Source organism: Misgurnus anguillicaudatus, chromosome 22, assembly GCF_027580225.2.
Source record: "Misgurnus anguillicaudatus chromosome 22, ASM2758022v2, whole genome shotgun sequence".
NCBI classification, from domain to species: domain Eukaryota; kingdom Metazoa; phylum Chordata; class Actinopteri; order Cypriniformes; family Cobitidae; genus Misgurnus; species Misgurnus anguillicaudatus.
The window spans coordinates 9,590,286-9,613,252 of NC_073358.2; the positions used below are offsets into that span (position 1 = coordinate 9,590,286).

A 22,967-nucleotide genomic window follows, 5' to 3' on the forward strand; every position below is an offset into this window, starting at 1 on the left:
GAGACGGGGACGGCGCAGCGAAGGGGGGGCCGAGACAAAACAAAGAACTTTGACAAAACAAAACAGCACCAGGTGCTGGTGTGGGGAAGGACCCAGAGGGAGACGGAGGTTGAGGAGATGCTCCCTTCTTCCTCATCGGTCGTGGCGCAAAACTCATTGCAGGTAAGGTGGGTTCTGCTGTGCCCACGGTGGGCTCCGCAAAGGATCCCTTGGAGGTGGACCCCCAAGAGACCTTCATTTTGTACTTTCCACTAAAATCGACCGGAGGGGGGGGACTCTCGGGGCCCGAGGTGGTAAGAGGCGGATACCCGAACATCACTAAAACCGCGACGCAACCCTCTGGGATGGTAGGAAGCCGAGCAAGCCAGTCAACTCTAGTAAGGGCCCTGGACTCACAGTTCATCAAGAACTCCATCGTATCGGGGAAGCCCAGGGGTCTCAGGGTCCTTTGCTCTGAGGTGGTAAGGGTTTAATCGAGGCAACTGTTCGAAATTAGCTCCATCTTCGCAAAGCCAGATCCCTTCACTTACCTCAGAAAGTGCATGGCCTCTGGCGGAGACCGAACAAAACATGAGCCTGGTGGGCTCTACGGGCGTACAGGGCTGTGTACATTGTGGCCTGCTGTGTTGTTGGGTGGCTGATTTGTTCCGTTATGAATTATCAGGAACAGACCCCAGGCGCAGGCTTAGATGGTCACCAAACAGATTTTATTAAACAAAACACCCACGACGAGGCAAAACAGGGTAAACACAATAAACACAAAACTAAACAGGCTAGACTAACAAAACAAACAACTTTGACAAAACTTTATTTACAGTATTCTTTAGACAAAACGTACACAGGCTAGTGACAAAGGTAAATACAAAACGAATCAGCACAAGACAGCAAACAAAGGCATTCAAGAGGGGAACAGGTGACAAGCATTAAACAGTAACCACACAAAACATGGGCCTGTCATGATCCTGCCTCAAGAATAAAGTAAAACAAGGACAAGAGGGCAGAATCATGACAAAAACACAATAAAAACATAATAACATAGTAATAAACAAGTTTTTATAAATCTCGTTCCAGAACCAAACTCTATATATAACTTTAATACTTATTACTTTAATACTGAGTAAGATCATGTCAAAAATTGAAATCAAACTTTATTGCTCCTTTCATCATTAGATTATGAGACTTTAACCTGGGTTTCACAGACAGGATGACACATTGATATAACAGTTAGATTTTAATAAAAATAAGCTATTACCTGTTGCAGGACTGCCACTCTCTGGATCTTCTGTGTTTTTAATGCTATATAAACTGTATATATCCCAGATGGTCTGCAAATGTAAAAACATTCAAACCAGCCCATCTGACACCTACAATCATTCCTTTAATTAAAGTAATGGTTCAGTCAAAAGTGAAAATAACTTCATGATTTACTCACCCATCCTGAATTATATAAGATTATCTTTTATCAGACGAACACAATCAGAGTTCAATTGTTCCAAGCTATAACATGGTAGTAAATGGTGCTTCTGATTTAAATCCCAAAAAAGTTCATCCATCTTTCACAGAAGCAATCCACACGTCTCCAGGGGGTTAATAAAGGCTTTCAATCAATGCAATTTTGTAAGAAAAATATCAGTATTTAAAACTTTACCAACTAAAATTAGCTTCTGGTATTGATACTTTTCTTACAAAATCACATCGATTACTCGCAGAAGACCTTTATTAACCCCCTGAAGCCCTGTGAATTATTTCTATGAAGGATGGATGGCAGAAGCACCACTCACTATCAATGCAAAGCTTGGAACAGCCAGGACATTTTCTAACCCTCATGCGCCCTGATTTCCCTGTACGCGTTAGAGTCCTTGGGGGTAAAAATGACCCCAGAAATTAAAATATTGATTACAAAAAATATATAAGTTTTTTTTATACAAATAATATATCAATTTTTTGTTTACGTCTGTGTTATCTGAGATATGAAGTACTTTTGTACCTGTTTACCACTAAATTCCTCAACTAAACCATTAGCTTGCCAGTAAAATATCAAATTTTTATGACAATTTTACATAAATTATGATCTAAATTTGATTTTAAATTGTTTTTATATATTGATCTAGATGTTGTGTGTTAAATTTGGTCATCTGGTGTAGAAAAAAAACAAAAAAATTACAGTTTAGGAAATAAATCATTTCGACCAGCAGAAGCCCATAGAGACCCATTCATTTCACTGGATGTGGCCAACTGCTCAAATCACCACTTTAGTGATACATTTTATGAATATATGTTTTATAAACCTTAGAAAGGACATAAAAATAAATATGATTTCAAATAGTATAATTTTTTGTAGTTTTTGATGCTTTTTGAAATGTCTGTTTTTACAAAATGCCACGGAAATTTGACTGTGTGTGTGTGTGTGTGTGTGCTTGCATGTGTGTTTGTGTCTTTATATGTGTGTAAGTTTTACTGTGACTTTGTGTGTGTTTGTGTGTGTGTGTGTGTGATAGCATTAGAGCCCACCAATTTAAATCTTTGTTTTGCATCTGTGGCTGTTTTTTGCCAAATTCTGTAAAAAAATGCTCTCTGTGGCAGTTATACCTTTGTGTGTTTGTGTGTAATTGAGCATGTCTTTTCTATATTGCATTTGTGCTACAATGCCTACTTTTCTGTGTTTAAATGTTCAGATTTATTCTAGATGCATTGATATTTTTTTTTACAAATAAAAAGGAAAAAAAAATATTTTTTGCATTTCCCATTCATTTTCAACTGGGGTCATTTTTACCCCCAAAGGGCCTCTTTTGGTAATTTTTTTACACATCCTTAGAACGGCCGAATCAAGCCCAGGTTTTTTTTATATGAATATTGACAGATAGTCTAGAAAAGTCACAAAATCTTATTTCACTGAGATGAAGGGAACCATGTTTTTTTAACTAAAGAAAAGTGGCTAGGGTGAGATTGATCCCAAGGGTCTTATTTGAGATAATATAACTCCAATTGTGTTTGTCTGAAAAAAGATGATCATAAACATCAAGGACGACTTGAGGGTTTTCATTTTTGCATGAACACTCGCTTTAATAAAGTTTAAGCAGCTTGTGAAGGAAAAGCTGTTGAGTAGTGTCCAGCATATTTTAATTTAGTGTCTTGTGAAGTAAGAGCAGGTCTGTGATCAGTTTCATTAAGATCCGAATAAAAGCTCATATTTTTGTATTTTAAATAATAAAATGCCAAACAACAATTGATTCGCTTTTATTTTAGTCCATCTCAGAGGCAATACTTTCGCATTAACAAAATTCCATTGACATATGTTCAAAATTTCCAGAATGAACTTAAAAATCTTTTAAATGTTAAGACTTAATCTTTAGATTACAGTTGCCATTATTGTCTCAGCTCAGTAACACCAGCAAACAAAACTTATTTAAACAACAAAACCTTTATTCATTTACGTCTCATTGGGCTCAAGTGTTTTCACAGATTAATCTAAATCTTTTTTTGGAAAATTACAAAAGGATTATCTTAATAGGTTAAAACAACTTGCAAAACAATAGCAAATTAGGTAAGGTTATATGTCACTTGCTTTCGAACTTAACAATCAATTGTAATTGCGGCGACAGCATTACCTGATTCACACATTTTGTCCTTTGACATCAATATTACTGACCATCTTCTAGAATGGCGAGTATGAATATTTTGAATTACCATAATTTTATTCAACATAATCTCTTGGTGAAAAACCTAACATGAGAGCAATATAATATCTTGGTGTAAAAGGTTTTGAAGTCCTGGAAGTACTTTATGACCTTGGACAAAAACTATAATAATTCCTCAACCAATCACCAAACTGCTTATAGGAAAACTGGTACTATTTGCAGTTTGTCAAGTGAAAACACATGATCAAGTTTTTTTTCTAACTTACTGGTCCCCTTCATTCAAACAGATATCACTGATTCATGCTGTACAACATCTTAAAAACACCCACATACGAAATTCCTCCCATACTCTTTAACTTTCTTAGTTTGGTCTGATGAACTCTTTACGTCATTGTTTGACATTAAGTGCTGTTTGTTCTTCTGATTGTGCATTCGTGGTGATGTCATCGCAGATGCACGCTCCAGTCTGCTGCTGCGTTGACTCCCGGCTTACGCAGGGTTAAGACTGCGGTCGCAGAATCAAATTCAAACTCTAAAGCCGACTCTGTGCCATCTGAAAAAACAAAAATGGCATCTGTGAATTATAGTGCAATATGAAAAAGACACCAATTTAAAGGTGCAGTGTGTAAATTCATAGCGGCATCTAGTGCTGAGGTTGCGAATTGCAACCAACGGCTCAGTCCACTGCTCACCACTCGCTTTTGAAACGCATTGAGAAGCTACGGTAGTCAACGCCGGAAAAACATGTCATCAATCGGAGACAAATTAGTAAAAAAAGTTTTTCCGTTAAGGGCTTCTGTAGAAACATGGCGGCACAAGATGGCGACTTCCATAAAAACGTCCCATTCAAAGGTAATAAAAACATAACGGTTCATTGTGAAAGGTCTTCACACACCCCTGATAATAAAGCTTTGTATATAATTTTGCATTTCTGTCAAGAGATCCTTCTAAAAATTACACAATGCACCTTTAAAAGTTCAACAGGTTAGCAAACATTCAGTCTGTTAGATTACGAACAGTGACACTGACCTGCATTCGTCAGGGTGACAGAAGACGGCTGGACGCCTCCAAAAATGATGATCTTCTCTATCCAAGAGCCCGTGGAGAACTGAGAGTCTGGTGCCAGATTTCTAAAGAGTCCAAATATAGTCAAAAATACATACCAAAATTCACAATATGACCATTTGTACTGTACTAAATGTTAAATGCATAAATAAGAGCTAATACAGAGAAATAGGACAGGACTCACGACGAGGACAGTGTGCCGGCCGAGAAAGACAGAAGTCTGTGGATAAACTGATTGTTTTTAAAGTTAAACGTGTGGAAGTCATCGATGTACAGCTCTCCTTGAGCAGAGCCCTGAAATAAAAGAAATTCCCAAATGAGTTACCACAACAGGGTGTGCTGTGAACGCACGACATCATCCTTCAGAGAGGTTTAAACCAACATTGAATTACCTGAGAGCCGAGAGCCACGTACAGGGTGTACGGATCGTTGTCCATACAAGAGGAAGATCTCCTTATACGGTCCTTTCTGCAGATAATGGAGCCTCCTCGCTGAAAAACTGGGATCTGGAATGTAACAAATAAACCAGTTTGTAGATAGTTTCACTGCTTGATTTAAATCCGAGTCATTAAATGTGCATGAACTTACAGTACTCATAGTGACAGGAATATAGAGGTTCAGAGCGCCGCTGTGCTTCTCAAAGGTATGAACATCGAACCAAACCTGAAACCAACCAATCCAGAGCAAGTGTGAGACGTCAGAGAGATTCTAGTGGGAGTTTGAGTTAAATTGATGAGTAAATTACCTCGTCTTTCCCGGGCAGGTATACTCTTACACCTGTAGCACCTTCATCGGTAACGGGGTGGACCAGCAGATCCTTCCCTAAAAAACAGAGATGAGTGCTTTGCAATGACAAACTTCTAATTAGAAAAATAGACATCTGATAAACTCACCGAGCAAGTACTCATCTTCAATAGCAAAAGTGGTGACATCTTCAGGATATTCCACCCATAACGGTCTTATAAAGGACATCAATAATATAAACTGATTATGTAGTGCAGTACATCTCTAATATACTTAAGAGAATAAACTTGTGGCTGACCCACTTCATAACAGGTTGTCCAGTTTGGTGTGCATTGTAGAAGAGCTGGTACCAGTAAGGCAGGAGGGCGTATCTCTGACGCACCGCATCCCGAATGAGAGCCGTGTTCTCTGGACCGAACAGCCACGGCTCTCTGCGAGGAGTGTCCAGGTGAGCATGCGCACGGAAAAAGGGCTGATACGCTCCTGCTTGGTACCATCTGACCAACAACTCGGTGCTGGGGTGCTTGAAGAATCCACCAACATCAGCTGAGAAAGGCACAAAAATGTTTTGTTAAAGGGACACTCCACTTTTTTGAAAATATGCTAATTTTCCAGCTCTCCTAGAGTTGAACATTTTTAACCGTTTTGGAATCCATTTAGCTAATCTCTGGGTCTGGCTGTACCACTTTTAGCATAGCTTAAAGGAATATTCCATTTTCTTAAAAGAAAAATCCAGATAATTTACTCACCACCATGTCATCCAAAATGTTGATGTCTTTCTTTGTTCAGTCCAGAAGAAATTACGTTTTTGAGGAAAACATTGCAGGATTTTTCTCATTTTAATGGACTTTAATGGACACCAACACTTATCACTTAATTCAACACTTAACAGTTTTTTTCAACGGAGTTTTAAAGGATTATAAACGATCCCAAACGAGGCATAAGGGTCTTATCTAGCGAAACGATAAATAAAAAATATGCACTTTTAAACCACAACTTTTCGTCTAGGTCCGGTCCAGCGCGACCTAACGTTAATGCGTAGTGACGTAGGGAGGTCACGTGTTACATAAAACGCACATTTGCGGACCATTGTAAACAATAAACTGACACAAAGACATTAATTAGTATCATTCCACATACAACAACGTCGGAACGGTCCTCTTTCAACACATTTGTAAACACTGGGGCGGAGTTTCGCATTCGTTGTCTGTGACCTCTTGACGTCATGACGTATTGCGTGAGGTCACGCTGACGCTTTCAGGACCGGTTTAAAGTGTATATTTGTTATTTTTATTGTCAAAAATGACAATCGTTTTGCTAGATAAGACACTTATGCCTAGTTTGAGATCGTTTAGAGTCCTTTGAAACTCTGTTGAAAAAACTGTTACGTGTTGAGTTAAGTGTTGGTGTCCATCAAAACGAGAAAAATACTGCAATGCTTCCCTCAAAAAACACAATTTCCTCTGGACTGAACAAAGAAAGACATCAACATTTTGGATGACATGGTGGTGAGTAAATTATCTGGATTTTTCTTTTAAGAAAATGGAATACTCCTTTAACATAATCCATTGAAATCTGACCAGACCACTAGCATCGCGCCAAAAAACGACCAAAGAGTCTCGACATTTTTCCTTTTTAAAACTTGACTCTTCTGTAGCTACATTGTGTACTAAGACCGATGGAAAATTAAAAGTTGTGATTTTCTAGGCAGATATGGCAAGGAACTATACTCTCATTCTGGCGTCTGTCTTAGTACATGATGTAACTACAGAAGAGTCAAGTTTTAAATAGGGAGCTTGAAAATAAGTGTATTTTCAAAAAAAGTGTAATGTCCCTTTAATCTACTCCGTTGAGAATCTAAGCATCACACAGACGTGTTGGATAAACCTTCACGTGCTACTGTGATGCAGCGCTGCGACCAAGATTAAGCAAGTGACTGAGCTGTGAAAAACGTCTATCCTGTAGTAACACGTCTCACCTCCACAGAACGAGATCCCCACTAAGCCCAGACTCAAGCACATGGGGATGGAGATCTTCAGGTGACCCCATTCAGCTGCATTATCTCCTGTCCACACCGCACCTGAACGAGAGATTAAGAGATAGGGATTCATCTCTAAACACTCCCTTACAATCGTAAGCATCTTACCATGCACGCGTCACTCACCGTAACGCTGGGACCCGGCAAAAAACGCTCGGGTGAGGACAAACGGTCTCTCTACACCTCCTGAACGCTGAATCAAACCATCTGCTGTCGCCTTTTGCTGAAAACAGAGAACAAGTGTTATAACTTTTTTTTATTCTTTAAGAATTACATTTTCACAGTGACTTGATATCTCACCACATATAAACCATAAAGGTTGTGAACATCTCTGTGTTCCCAGGCACCATGAACAGCATCTTTGTGCATGGTCACCTCAGGCCCATTAAACACAGATGGCTCATTCATGTCGTTCCAAACGTACTGATTCTCCATCGAACCCTGATCAAGAGAAAGACAGATATACGTTGTAAAAAACTGAAAAGGTTTTAATTTGCGATTTTCGAAAAAATGTCACATGTACACAAAAACGCTGTTGAAAAATCTACAAACACAACTAAAACACTGTATTATGCATGCCAGGCCAGTAGATGGCGATGTTACTTTGTAAAGAAACACTACACATCTGTGCACATACATGTTCTTCTAGTGATTAATAAATACAAACAATCAATCAAGACGGCGAAAGCATCGATCAGTTTTGTTTAGATGAGTAGTCCTATAATAGAAAGCAACCAAATGATCTAAAGCGTTAATAAAGTCCAATGTTGTTTCGATTATACTGGTGCATGTCTATAGACTGAATTAACACATGCGCATAACGTTACGTTATCAAAGATTCGTGTTTTCGTAGAGATGACAAGCCAAAATTTTTGAAAACTTGCACTTTGAAACCCGTTGGCAAAGGTTTGTTTTTTGAGGACCCCAAAATTCCGCCGACATGTAAACAAACAACCAAACCACATAAAAACCTTCTTGGTTGTCGTGTAAATGACCCCAAAGAAGCAAAGACATTGGTTATGGTCTTGATGTTTCTAGTATCATGCTCCAACTTACCGCTCTAACTTACCTTTGCAAACACTTTACAACTTTTGGTTAAAACATGAAATCATTAATATATTTAAAATAAAAGTTAAGGCAGAAAGTAAAGTTTTTAGAGATCCCCTCACCTCATACCGGTCGTAGGCAAACATGCCGCTCCACCAGGCTCTCATCTCAGGGTTGGTGAAGTCAGGATAACCAGCATTACCTTCAGCGGAGAAAACAATGAGTGTTTCATCATGTGATCAGTCAGAGATACTAAAGGGATAGTTCACCAAAAAAATAGCATTTTAAATTTTTACAAATTTCTGATTACAAAGATATTTTGAATATGTTCGTAGCCAAGTAGATCTGGGGCACCATTGACTTTCATAGTAGGGAAAAAAATAATACCATGGAAGTGAATGGTGCCCCAGATCTATTTGGTTCCTTACATTTTTTACTTCATTTGTATTCAGCAAAACAAAGAAATTTATACAGGTTTGAAATGATTAAATTATGACAGAATTTTAATTTTTCGGCGAACTATCCCTTTAATCTAACTATGACTGACAGCTGGAGAGAATTTACAAACCTGGCCAACACCATCCCTCATAATCTCCTCCATCTTTGTTCTTCACATAAAGATTTTTGGAGCTAATTTCATTGTGAACCTTGTAGCCACTGTCCACCTTAATGTGAGGATCCACGATAGCCACAAGCTAGCGACAAAAACATTAGTTGTGACATTAGTAAGGTTTCAATGGGATAAAAATGTCTAAGGGGCGGAACACACCAAAGCTTTTTACGTGTCTGAAAACGCACGGAGGAAGCCAAATTTTTTCAGCTGATCGCCAGCTTTCTTCAGCGGAGCGCTTTGGTAGCTGTGATACTTGAGCTGTGAACGGTTGGTTGTTGTGATACTTGTCCCGCCCCTCCTCCACTGTGATTGGACGGCCGTGTGAGAACTGACATTGACGAGTGGAGCTTTTCACCCAAAGTCGAATCTCTTTCAACTCTCAGCGCTGAGCGCGGAAAAACCACCGAGCGATGGATTTCAGTGCGGAAAAAACCCGCTAGGTGCACTTCCATTGGAAACAATTGAAAACATGCGCCGGTCGCAGGCATAAAAGCTTTGGTGTGCACGCCCCCTAACTGATCTAAATCACACCGGGATCGTACCTTACGTCTCTTGTCCATCAATCCCTGCAGCATCTCTTTAGGCTGGGGGAACTTGATGGGGTCCCAAGTAAAGTAACGCTTTCCGTCTGTATGTTCGATATCCAGCCAGATGAAGTCATACGGGATGTCATGCTCATCGAAACCCTGATCGACAGTCTTAACGTCCTCCTGATCATTGTAGTTCCAGCGACACTGGTGGTACGCCAATGTTGACAGAGGAGGAAATGACTGAGTGCCTAAAAAAGAGAGATTTTGGTTCAGCCACACAGTCTATGATTGTTACATTATAATAACACGAATGTTACACGAAGGAGGGAGGCACCTGTGAGTGAAGCGTACTGAGTGAAGACATCGGTGGGTTTGGGTCCCAGCATGATAAAAACATCAATAATGCCGCTCTCGGATATCCAGCGGATGTCTGTTTGAGGTCCTTCACTGGGGCCTTGAACAAAGTCCAGCATTTTTCCAAACATCATCTGAAATACGAGCTCAGAATCAGGTTGAGCTATGGACTGAAATGTTTAGTATTTGGGGTTTTCTTTTCTCACTGACCTGTCCTGAAGAACTGGAGCTGATGTCGACCCACGTCTCTGCTGCGTTGAGCCAAAACAGAGCCATAGTGCGCTCGATACTGTGAGATATGAGTACTGGTACTGACCCATAAAGAGCCATTGGGTTGTGAAGCTCATACTGGAACACATCCAGGTTATACAGCCTGTATGGGTCTGATCCGCTGAGATATATGAACGAGAGTCAGTATTTCAATTCAAGTCTGTATTAAAAAAAATCTGTTGTGGTTTGTGTAAGAACTCACTCTGTGTTTTTCAGTTTGAGCGTGTCTGCATGTTCAGGGATACCGTAGACGTGTTCAACACCCGGTAAGGAAAAATCTAAACTAATAGATGATGGACCTGTAAAAATGATTGAGGATTAAACAAACAAATAAACCAAACATGTTTCATTTACATTTTTCAGTTAAATTTTATTGTGTTGTACTGTAATGATTATTTTATGATTTTATGTTAGTTTCTTTTTTTTGTATTGCATTTATAATGTAATTTTGCATTTATTGGTTTGTAGCACTCTGGGTTTTAGAAAAGCGCATTATAAATTACATGTATTATTATTATTATTACTACTACTACATTACATTATATTTCATTATACATTTCAAATATATATAAATGATTTCATGTAATGAAATACATGTCAACGTACCACTGGGCTTTGAATCGCTGTGAGATTTAAATGTCTCCTCCCACATTCCCGGCATGTCCTGTTCTTCTTTTATCTGACCATTTGAAAAACAGAGACAAAGAGAAAAGCCAAAGAGAGACAGATATAAGACACATGCATTCACTTTAAAGAAATTCACATAAATTGAATCCATATCGCAGACGAAATACAAACACTACTACAGATTTATGTGCATTTTCTAGCACACGTGTGAGATGAATTAATTATTTTATTTTTTATATAAAGCATACATATACAAGTGTGTGCTGTGTGTAATTATCATGTATATATAAATACACACACATTCATGTATGTATTTAAGAAACATTTACATGTGTGTGTGTATATATATATGTATGTATGTATGTATGCATGTACATTTTTATATGTAAGGAATAATTGACGACGGGCCATTGAATTATAAGAAAATAATGCACACCAAGGTGGTAATGCGGCACGACGCGAAGCGGAGTGCCGTTACACCGCAGGTGTGCATTGTTTTCAAATAATTCAAAGGACCGGAGTCAATTATTCCGCTTATACCACGGTTACCACAAACATTGCTCTGGTGCCTATTTTTAAGCCATTTGACAAGTTAGGTGTGCGGTTTACAGAAAAATAATCAACACCCATAGAACATTTCTCAGCCAATCAGAATGCAGCATTCAACAGACCCGTGGTATAAATTGTATTATTATATATACATTTTTAAAAATGTAGATAAATAAAAAATATAAAACAATGTGTAATAATTGTTATGTATATTTAACCACACACACATAGATATTTATTTTCGGTTTTTGTATTTATCTAAATTTTTAAAAATGTATATATGATATATATACGGGTGATTCTCACGAAACCATTGAAACACCACGGCACTAATGATTTTAGCTTTAAAATGTGTAATATAGTAACATTAAAAAGCATCAGAATTAACACAATACTGTGTTCTACCTTGCACAATGTGTGATTTCAACATAAGAATTTATAATTGTCAATTTTATCTGATTTTCTGCTGAAATTCTCATTACCGCAATGTGTCCGGCTGTGTTTGAACATGCGTTATGTTGTAATTTAATCAAATTAACACAAAGATATTAAGAAAAAAATAAATGGATGTTTTGCTAGACTACTTTAGATGACAGAAAAAATATTTACTGAATATTCATGTATAATAATAATGAAGAAAAATTAGGAAAATGATGTGTCCATGCCTGATGTTCTCATCCTCCGCAACACTTTTTGAGAACAGTTTAAGCACACATACAGAATTTTAATAAAGTTTGATTTTGAGTGACCAAGCACATGGACCAGTTACTTCAAGATGGCTACCAGGTAAGATCATTTTTTACAGTTAATTTGAAATATTGTCTTGTCAGAATGCTTACACGACATTTGGATTATCATTACCGCAACTGATGCTTTTTAAATGTTAATTTAATTAATAGAAGCACAATACTTTGATTTTAAATGCATGTGCAGAATCTCCAAATTATGTTCTTTCAGGTTTGTTATGTCATTTCGAAAATATGTCAGTGTTGATGTTTTCTGACTGTTGCGGTAATGAGATTTTTTTCGGACTAATTTTTTAAATTATGTTACAAAAAGTGTTAAATGATAAGTAAAAGTTTTTAAATTAATGTTCCCATTTACTCCAGACTTTGTTTTTCAATGTCTGGTGGGAAAAAAAGTAAATTTAAGCAATTTTTACATTTTCATGCTTGACATTTTTACAACCAAGTTTTTGTGAGAATCGCCCATACACATTTTTATAATATATATATATATATATATATATATATATATATATATATATATATATATATATATATATAATTATTATTTTTATTTTTATTTAAATTTAGATAAATAAAGAAATCGAAAATGAATATCTATGTGTGTGTGGTTAAATATACATAACAATTCTTACACACAGTACACACATATATAATGGAAAAAAAATCACTGTTATTTTGTATGCAATTAATCGCAATTAATCTTTGCCCAGCACTAAATATTGGTTACACACATAAACACACACCTCATCTGTTTGTGTGGCCACGTTCTCCTGTCCTGCTGCTTCCTCTGAATCAGATTCACTCTTACTGCAAAACAGACATTTCGGTGTTACATATACACAGTTGTTTAAACATCAAACAAATGTCATCTATTATTTTGTTACATCACTGTTTAAAGGTTTACTATTTATTCACCACAGATGCATTGAGAACTTCAGCCTAAACACTAGCATATATAGCATTAACTAGCATATAGTGCTAACTCAGCAGTCACAACTTTGTTTTTAGCATTGTAACAACATTGTACTTAATTTAATCTGTAATTTAATGTTGAGGCGTACATCTCGACATAACGTCACAGTTGGTGTTATGTTGAGATTGGCCTGTTTATAAGGAGTATATAAAGGAGGAAAAAATTGTGTTTGAGGCTTACGATATGTCATTACCATGTACAGAACTCTTATTATTCATCTATGCCTAGGTAAATACAGTTTTAAATTCTACAGCACCTTTAACATTTAATGTCAAGAAACTTAAAGGCGGAGTGCACTATTTCTGAAAAACGCTTTGGAAATGGGAGTCGGACCAACTACCAAAACACACTTTGGTAAGGTGCCAATCAGCAGTAAGGTGCGTGTCTACTAAACAACATCGTTGCCTGGGTTGCGTATGTGTGGGGTGGGTCTATCAAAAAAAGGTCAAGATTCTATTGGGGTAGGGGTGTGTTTGTTAAGGTGATTTCAAATGTCAACATTGGCTTTCAGAGATCAAGGACCCTGCCATTAATTCACAATTCAAAGAACTTCATGGTTTGCACATTTAACATTTCCAGATTGTAACTTACGACAACCATCTTTAAAGGGCCCATATCATGCAAAAAAGGTTTTCCCACTTTTACAAGGTGTTTAGACATAAATGTGTGTTGGCAGTGTGTGAACACAACAACCCTACAATAAAAAAAAATCAATCCACTCCTCCTTTTTAATCCTCATTACACCAAAGCAGACTCGTTAGACATGCTGTTTTGATTCTCTTGTTAATGTGATGTCACACAAACAAAGCCCCGCCCACAGCCACTGACTGACAGGGGTTTGTTAGCATGTTGTTGCGCTAATGGGGCTAACATTGTCTCAGGCTGTATTCACAGAAATCTATTTTTAACCAAAAGCAGTAGCTGATTTGCATTTGCGTGTTTGTGCATAGCTCATAATGGTGCTGAATAATGAATTGTAAATAATTGTATATAAAAAAAATAAAAATGTATATAAAGACTGCATTTATTTGTGTAAAAAGAAAAGAAAAAAATACAGACAAATCAAGAAGCATGAGTATCAATTGAAAGCAAACTGTTTTTGTGCACCATTGACTTTCTTACTATGGAAGTCAATAGTGCTTCTGTTTCCTTGCATATTATTAATAATATCGTCCTTTGTGTTCAGCGGAACAAATAAATTTATACAAGCTTGTAACAAAATGAGGCTGAGTAAATAATGACAGAATTTTAATTTTTGGGTGAACTATCCCTTTAAATGCATAAAAGCAGAATCACGACTATAACTGGACAAAGAGACGTTACCTAGAGAAAATGCTCTTGAGCGAATCCCACATGTTACCGACAGTGCTACTTATTTTATGTGAGATACTGCAGAGCGGACAGAAGAGACACAGATGAGAAAAGAGGGGAAGGAAAAGAGATTGTAATGAGAATTGAATATTACATGAAAACTTATTTACTTGTATGAACAAAATCCCCATACAACACAATTGCTCCCAAGGCGCTGCAGTGATAGCTCACTGCTCCGGGTGTGCGCGTGTGTGTGTTCACGACTCACTGGGATGGGTTAAATGCAGAGGTCACATTTCGAGTATGGGTTACCATACTTGATAACATGTCACACTTTTACTTTTCAATGCAGCAAAGTTGACTTCTACTGATTTTGAAGCTACGATCCATCATTTACAGAAGCGAAAAAGAAGAACTATTGCGTAACAGTGACAGAATGAGCAGTACAGATAATGTAACAAAAGATGACAAAGATTAAGATTTATATAGTATATATGTTGGCTATATACATACACTAACCTAAAGGATTATTAGGAACACCATACTAATACTGTGTCTGACCCCCTTTTGCCTTCAGAACTGCCTTAATTCTACGTGGCATTGATTCAACAAGGTGCTGAAAGCATTCTTTAGTAATGTTGGCCCATATTGATAAGATAGCATCTTGCAGTTGATGGAGATTTGTGGGATGCACATCCAGGGCACGAAGCTCCCGTTCCACCACATCCCAAAGATGCTCTATTGGGTTGAGATCTGGTGACTGTGGGGGCCATTTTAGTACAGTGCACTCATTGTCATGTTCAAGAAACCAATTTGAAATGATTTGAGCTTTGGTGCATTATCCTGCTGGACGTAGCCATTAGAGGATGGGAACATGGTGGTCATAAAGGGATGGACATGGTCAGAAACAATGCTCAGGTAGGTCGTGGCATTTAAACGACGCCCAATTGGCACTAAGGGGCCTAAAGTGTGCTAAGAAAACATCCCCCACACCATTGCATTAATGAGAAATTAAACAGGTGTTCCTAATAACCCTTTAGGTGAGTGTATACTGTTTATATAGTGTCCTCTATAAGTGTTAGGACGGTAAAGAAAGAAAAATTATCAAACACAAAGCTGACCAGAAATACAGTAGAAAGAGTGAAAGACTTTCAAGAGATCAGTTTATTTGCATAAATCATCTATAACACTGATCTAGAATCAGCTGGAGCTATCACATCTATATGTAATTAAGAAAACCAGCATTGATATTTAAAGAAGCGTGCTGCGTGACCTCTCATTAGTTCACACTGATATAAATAAACTGTTGTACTCTGTGTTGGTACAGTGCACTTCTTAAATCTGATTGATGGTGTCTGGACTCACGTGTCCTTGCGTGCTCTGAGGTGCTCGAAGGCCAGCAGGCCGCGGGAGTTGATGGACACGAGCACTTGCCGACCCTCCATGATGTCCAATCGGAACGGCCGAGCGTTTACAATGAGCCGTTGCTCAGGTCCACCCAGAGACAAGACCAGACCGTTCTCATCCTGAACCACCACTGACAGACTGACGAAACAAAATGATTACAAATGTGTCATCATTACTCAAGTTCATTAAAAAAAAAAAAATTTTGTTGTCTCACGATAAGTCATTCTTTAAACTATTGCTACGGGTGTGTTCGACTTCATAAGGTAGTGAAACCAAAATACCACGACAGCCACTCGAAAGCATACAGAGCAGTCGACTCACTAATTGCTCTCGCTGTATTATGATGTCATGCAGCTGTCGGTTTTTGTGATGCCACATGAAGTCGAACACACCTTTTCTGTCTTGTCCTCCAACCAAACATACAACGGCATCTTTAAAGAACGATCATGTGCCTTTTATGCAATGTAAATGCATTTCCATTGCATGTTTGCGATATATTCCTTTTTCGAATTGCCTGATAAACCACCTCATCCGAGCGTAAAAAGTTGTGCGAAATTGCCATGCACATTTTAAATTCGCTATACCAATTTGCGTAATTTGAAGGGTAATAAAAATGCAGCTTGTGACTTACGGTTCAGTAAGCGGTTCAGCAATGAGCACATCTGGAACCTCATATCGAGGTTTAAGAGGTTTAAGTTCATTGATCTTCAGACGGGTCATGTTTCCCTGCAGCCTGTACAGCTCCAACAACAAGCGAACCTACACAAACACAAAAAACAGCATGTGTCATCTCAAAGCTGTGTGGCTTTTCTTCTGCAAGCTTTCCTTGCCGTTCATTTGCTTTGTAGGAATTCCTTAATAATTATCAGTAAAGACTTTCAACTTCATAAACCGAACCAGGGACACATTTTATTAGCTGAAACCAAATCACTCCAACCTATATGTTTATTAGAAGCATATACCACAACCACATCAGAGCTTATAGTTTTATTCAATATAAATAAAATGGAGGATCTCTACTCTAGAATCACTAAGCTGTGTTATTTTAAGAGCAGGTGCATGTGGGCAAAAAGCACTGACCTTGTTGTTGTCATTGATGAGCTGTAAAGTAAGTCTGGAGTCACTCAGCTCCATTGTGTCTAACAGAGCTCGATATGGAGACTGACCTGGTTTTAGCTCCCTCTGACGTTTGCAAACATACACAACAAACAAATCAAATTGAGATTGGAAAATTATGCTCAGTATTGTATAGCTTAGAAACACTAGAAAGCCATTCCTTTGTTTGGTAAGAGATGATCAACCACATTAAAGTGAAGAGACATTTCTAGTATTAAAGTTCATCAGCGTGGAGCCACTGGATAGTAAATGTTGCTTTCTCTGAAACATTAAAGAGGTTGCTTAACACCTCCGAGAGCTGAATCTTGCACTATATTGCTGTATCGCATTAAAGGGATTGCTCGGCCGATAATGGAAAATTATCCATGATTTACTCACCCTTAAGCCATACTTAATGTATATGATCATCCTTTTTCAGAAAAACATAATCCGTTATACAATAAAATGTCTGGGCTGTTCCAAGCTTTATAATGGTGCTTTTGATTTGAAGCCCCAAAAAAGTCCATCCATGCTTTACAGAAGTAATCCACATGGCTTCAGGGGGTTAATACAGGCCTTGTGAGGGCAATCAATAAGATTTTGTAAGAAAAATATCAATATTTAAGACTTTACCAGTACGACGTAGCGTATGAGACGTGGCAAAACGCCACTCAGGAAATAGAAATCTAAAACGAGGATTGTTCCCGTGTTCATCACTTTGCCACTACGTCCTACGCTGGAAACACACTCTCTCGTGAACCCATGTTGGTTGTACCGGAAGCTAGTTATTTCAGTTGGTAAAGTTTAAGAATTTTATATTTTTCTTACAAAATCACATTGATTGCCATGTGGATTACTTCTGTTAAGGATGGATGGACTTTTTTGGGCTTCAAATCAGAAGAAGCACCATTTACTACCATTGAAAAGCTTGGAACAGCCAGCACATTTTCTAATATAACTGATTGTGTTTGTCTGAAAAAAGATAATCATATATATATATATAACTTGAGGGTGTGTAAATCATGGGGTAATTTTTATTTTAACTATACCTTTAAAGGGATAGTTCGCCCAAAAATAAAAAATTCTGTCATCATTTAGTCGCCCTCATGTTGTTACAAACCTGTATAAATTTCTTTATTCTGATGAACACAAAGGAAGATATTTCAAGAAATGTTTGTAACAAAAGCATTTGTGGACCCCATTTACTTCCATAGTATTATTTTTCCTACTTTGGAAGTGAATGGGGTCCACAAACGATTTGGCCAAAAACATTCCCCAAAATACCTTCCTTCGTGTTCATCAGAACAAAGAAATTTATGTAAGTTTGTAACATGAGACGAGTAAACGATGACAGAATTATCAATTTTGGGTGAACTATCCATTTAAGAAAACATATTTATTTTTTAACAAGTTTATTTTTTAAAGATATTACATTCATACTCACTTGCAAAAAGCGCTCTGATCGCATGTTTTAAAGTTGCTGCGGTCCACCGCATGAGCACTCAAACAGAACAAGAGCAAAACCACCGGCAGCAGGCTGAAAGAAAACAAACTTCACTTTAATGCATGACATAAAGCAATAACCTGTGTCCACTTAATCTTTCAATCTGTGTAAATTCATGTGAACCAATAGTATCAAAGAAAAGAAATAAAAAATATTTAACAGAAAACCTATTTCCCACAAAAGCATGAATGTGCAATAGTACAGTTTAGCTCAACTAAAGCAACAAAATATCATATGTAACAGCGATTTAACCACGACTAAGAGGAGTTAATATGCATCATCTGTTCAGCAAACACTTTAATGCTTTAATTAACTGTTATCACATTTTCAATGGAAATGCATAATATAAATTATTTGAATGAAGATGAAAATAATTAAATTTGCTTTTAAAGGCCAAATTAATGCAAATAGAGGTCTTTAAACTATTTTTCAATTACATAAATCCCCTGTCTGCACTCTTAATAATGTGTATAGACTAAACATTAGTCACTTGATCACTACAGTATTACATTGTTTATTTGAAATCAAATGTTTTTATTTACGGTTCGGTTATACTATACTTTTTGAATATGTCCAAACCTAATGCTAATGTTTCAAACATTTACTACGACAGTACCATGGTAACGTATATTTTATGCATCAAAGTACTACAAAATTACCATCTGATACCATGGTACCGTCACTGGACTCTCGACAAAGATTTCATAAATCGTAAAGGATACCGCACAAAATCATAGGAATGTTTAATAAATCATACAAACGGTTAAAAATACAATGGGTTTGTCATATTAACATGTCTTACAAAACATTATAAACATATTATAATCCTATTAGATGATCTGCAGGATACCTGACACAGGACGCCGCCATCTTGCCTCGCTGTGTTTGAACTTTGCCCTCCGCTCGCGTCGCGTCCCGAAGACGTAACGTTAAAGAGCCACAAAAAATATTCATAGTATTTTAATCCAAACAATCAACAAAATTGTACAACATTTAGCTTTAGTTGTACAAATTTATCTCTCATATAAATATATAAAAAACCTATTATGATATTTCTGCACCACAAAACAGATTAGATAGATTGCTAACCCAGATTTTTATACTAGCTTTTGATCGTTAATTTAGTATATTTTGAATTATTATATAAACTGTATGTAATAATAACAACGTGAATTTCATAAATGTAGCTAAATAGATGTCGGGGCTTTCTTGGCTGTACAGCGTCCTCTGGCGGCATTTAACGCTACCGCAAAAGTTTCTATGCCCTCAGCTGATTGGTTGGTTTACTCCTGGTGGAAATGACGACATCGTATGTATAAATAGACGCAAACGGGTCTTTTCCGTTCTCTCTTCGCAGCGTAAAGCAAGCATGTGGTGGTACGTTGATTCATATTATTTTTTTTTCTTTAACGTATATGCCAGTAATTTTGTTAATAGTTAGTCACTTTGAAGAAATAAGAGAATTTCAAGAGTTTTTGTATTTGAAGCCCTCCATTCTTGGCATGCTCGTGGTTGTTTTGTACTCGTGTGTGTATGTATGGAGGAATATTATAACCAGTGCAATGTCTTCGGTACCAGTATGTTTCCCATCGACTGGTTCTATCCTCAATCACTGGAACACTTTAGTCGTTTGTTACTATTTTGTCAAAAGTATAAATGCAACACATTTAGTATATTTCTAATACTCCATGCTTTCCGTGTTATTCCTGCAGGCTTTGAGGATTCTGTGCTGAAAGGAGTTGGTGTTTTCTCACGTGGCGGCCTTATCACGTGGCTGATGAAATGGTATCTGCATGACATAGGTTTCATGAATATAGTGAGCGACTTGTAATTGATAAGTATCGTTTTTACTATTTTTGTAGTTCTAAATGTGTCCATAACTGTATGCATGTTCAGTTTTGTTGATGGATGTTTGTATGTTTTGTGACTTTGCACAATAAAGAGTTTTCAAATATCTTTGCTTTCGTTTTTATTTGATGTTAGTCCATGCTGCAGTAGTTTAAAACGGTACAATTATAAATTTGTAGGTGTAGGGTTAAGATTCTTATGGTCATCATTTTAATGTTGTTTTCTACATTTGTGTAGTCCAAACATTTCTAAATTAGTCCATATACCTTCCAGATAGATATGGTACATGCCCCCCATCATGTCCATGTTAAAAAGTTTAGTTGTTTGCTGCAGAGTCTGCATTCTATTAACTGTGGTTATGTTTTTATGTACCTTAAAATCATTGGCTTAGACAAAAATGTCTCAACTTATCCCATAGCATATGTCTTATTTAAAAAAAAAAAAAAAACGTGTTAAGGTGTAACATTCTAACGTGGACTCCTCAAAATATGCTGCTTGTGTAAATATGTTCAGGGATTAGTTAAAAATATATTTTTTCAAACAGCATGTTGATTACCTAGGTTTATTACTTTGTGGTGCAGTTCGCAGACAGTGATTTTTAGATCAATCTGGACTATAGGTCTTAATTATATTAGGACATTTAAGTCGTTTTTACAAATTTACCTAAATGATTACTGATGTGCATCTTGAGACAAATGGCACTGATGTATTTTAAGATGTCATTGCAAGGTGATTTTAGTTAGGACAACTAGTGATGGGAGAAACCAAGCGTTTTGAAGCTTCGAATCAATTGAACCAATTGCTTCGCAAATTGATCAAGTTTTTCGAAGCGTTGGAAATACCATACACGCTGGCGACACCTGCTGGTCAAAATAGTGGAAAAGCAGCAAGATTTGTCCAAACTTTTTACAAAAAATGGCAATATTGTTCTAAAAATGTTTAATAAATATTTAATTTAGACATAATTACAAGTGTATTATGTGATTTTAGTTTTATTTATTGCAAACAAATCATTAACACGAACTGCCTTTTTAATTATGCACATTTTTGTCATGAAATCTGTCTATTAAACAAAAAGTAGACAAAATGGTAGTGTTATTAGTCAGAAGGATGAATGTTTATAAACTTTTTGTAATAAAACTGACATGGGTTCACCTACATTTGTGATCAACTCCCCCTAGTGGTGAATCGTCTTATGACGTAGTGAAGCCTTATTTGCTAAAATCACGTGACTTTGGCCAGTTTGAAACAAGCTCCGAACCAATGATTCGAAACAAAAGTTCGTAAATGTTTCGAAGCCTCATGAAGCGTACTTCGAAATATATATCTTCAAATTACCCATTGCTACTCCCAACATGCTCTAAAATGTTAATATTACCCAGAATATAAAAGCATCATGGGTAGAATCCATATTCAATGGCATGGCAAAAAAAAAGATTATAGTAGGAGTTTGTGATAAAGTGAGTTCTGTGACTACATAAGACACTTTGTACCACAGACAAGTAATATGTATAATATAAAAACAGGTTTTACATACTATGACAATTTTGGATACTTGATGTACTAGTGTGAAAGCATTTGGAAAGTATTGGAAAAAGAGTCAAACATTTTTGAGCCATGCAAATGGATTTTGCATGCAACCTCAAAATCAAAAAAGCGTCCATTAATCTGTTATATGCACAAAATTATTAATTCTGTGCTGCATCCTTGTCACTTTTGCACAGTTTTGCCATTTTTGATAGTGTTTTGATCGTTTTACAGCACTTTATTCTGGCGACAGGTGCTGCTGCAGTCAGCGCAGCCGGCCGCAGACGTCATCAGCGTCTGAGCGCGCTCACGAGCTTTGTTGTTGCTGCTGCATTTTACTATCTGAGGAATTAAAACATGTTAGAAAAGCTCACAACATTTCCAAATCCCAGTACGGTAATGTGCAGTCAACCTCTGTGTAGAAAATGTATGGTTAAAAATGTGACAGTCTCGAAGTTATATGTAGATTCATTGGTACAACGCCAAAGTTGGCCAGAATTCACGGGGGCGCGGAATCACACATGAGGTAAAATTTAAGGCAAAAATCCGTTACTCTAATAATTTTATCAAAACATATTTTTTAAATCATTATTGAACAAATAAAATCAATCACGTGGCTATAGCTTATGTCATTTTCGTTGTTTATATACTTTATGGATTTAAAATGACATTAATTTCATAGGATAATGCAGTTGTTGTGCAAAATGCATTAATGACAGAATTAAACAAAGTATATATGACAAAAAGTCATTTATTAAAACTTAAATAAATAAAACATGCAGTTTCAGATGTAAATATGATGCCAATATGTCATTATTCTGATTGAATAGTATTTGAAAGTTAGTCAACACACTGTGCCCCTGTTGTGTCGAAGTCTGTTCCCCCTATTTTTCCCTTCAGTGTAGTGTTTTTATGGCGTTTTTATCACGTTATAGGTTTTATTATTTATATATTTAAAGTTTTAATGGCTACTGAGATGTATATGTGTGCATTTCTGTAATGTATCTGTATTGTTCTTAATGGTAAGTCAATTATTTTTACAGTATGAATCATATTATATGTATAATATTTATTTAAT

At 36.8% G+C, this 22,967-nt stretch overlaps 1 protein-coding gene, 1 long non-coding RNA gene and 1 other non-coding gene across 3 annotated transcripts; 2 read left to right on the plus strand and 1 right to left on the minus strand.

Annotated features, from left to right (window-relative positions):
* Positions 1-3,221: 3,221 nt before the first annotated feature.
* On the minus strand, positions 3,222-19,512 carry ganaba (glucosidase II alpha subunit a). Its single transcript, XM_055200801.2, has 25 exons — positions 19,365-19,512; positions 18,455-18,547; positions 16,996-17,104; positions 16,547-16,674; positions 15,874-16,053; positions 14,521-14,586; positions 12,968-13,031; positions 10,906-10,978; positions 10,502-10,598; positions 10,240-10,420; positions 10,010-10,163; positions 9,688-9,923; positions 9,101-9,227; positions 8,655-8,734; positions 7,786-7,926; positions 7,612-7,708; positions 7,426-7,527; positions 5,750-5,993; positions 5,597-5,661; positions 5,449-5,525; positions 5,292-5,366; positions 5,096-5,209; positions 4,888-4,997; positions 4,668-4,768; positions 3,222-4,191 (listed from the first exon to the last, which is right to left on the minus strand). Exons 1-25 carry the CDS (start codon positions 19,466-19,468, stop codon positions 4,082-4,084), a joined length of 2,928 nt encoding a protein of 975 aa, XP_055056776.2. The 5' UTR covers positions 19,469-19,512; the 3' UTR covers positions 3,222-4,081.
* A 135-nt stretch (positions 19,513-19,647) lies between these two features.
* Positions 19,648-20,468, plus strand: LOC141358749 (uncharacterized). Its single transcript, XR_012365156.1, has 2 exons — positions 19,648-19,891; positions 20,227-20,468. It is a non-coding gene; the product is annotated as an uncharacterized lncRNA (long non-coding RNA).
* Positions 20,003-20,137, plus strand: LOC129441225 (small nucleolar RNA SNORA57). The gene has a single exon (XR_008643402.2). It is a non-coding gene; the product is annotated as a small nucleolar RNA SNORA57 (small nucleolar RNA).
* Positions 20,469-22,967: the final 2,499 nt, after the last annotated feature.

Coding starts and splice junctions, on each gene's coding strand:
- ganaba (XM_055200801.2), bottom strand. CDS start 19,468: ATGAATATTTTTTGTGGCTCTTTAACGTTACGTCTTCGGGACGCGACG. Junction 7,927..8,654: donor TTGCCTACGACCGGTATGAG/GTGAGGGGATCT, acceptor TCTCTTGATCAG/GGTTCGATGGAGAATCAGTA. Junction 7,709..7,785: donor ACCTTTATGGTTTATATGTG/GTGAGATATCAA, acceptor CTCTGTTTTCAG/CAAAAGGCGACAGCAGATGG.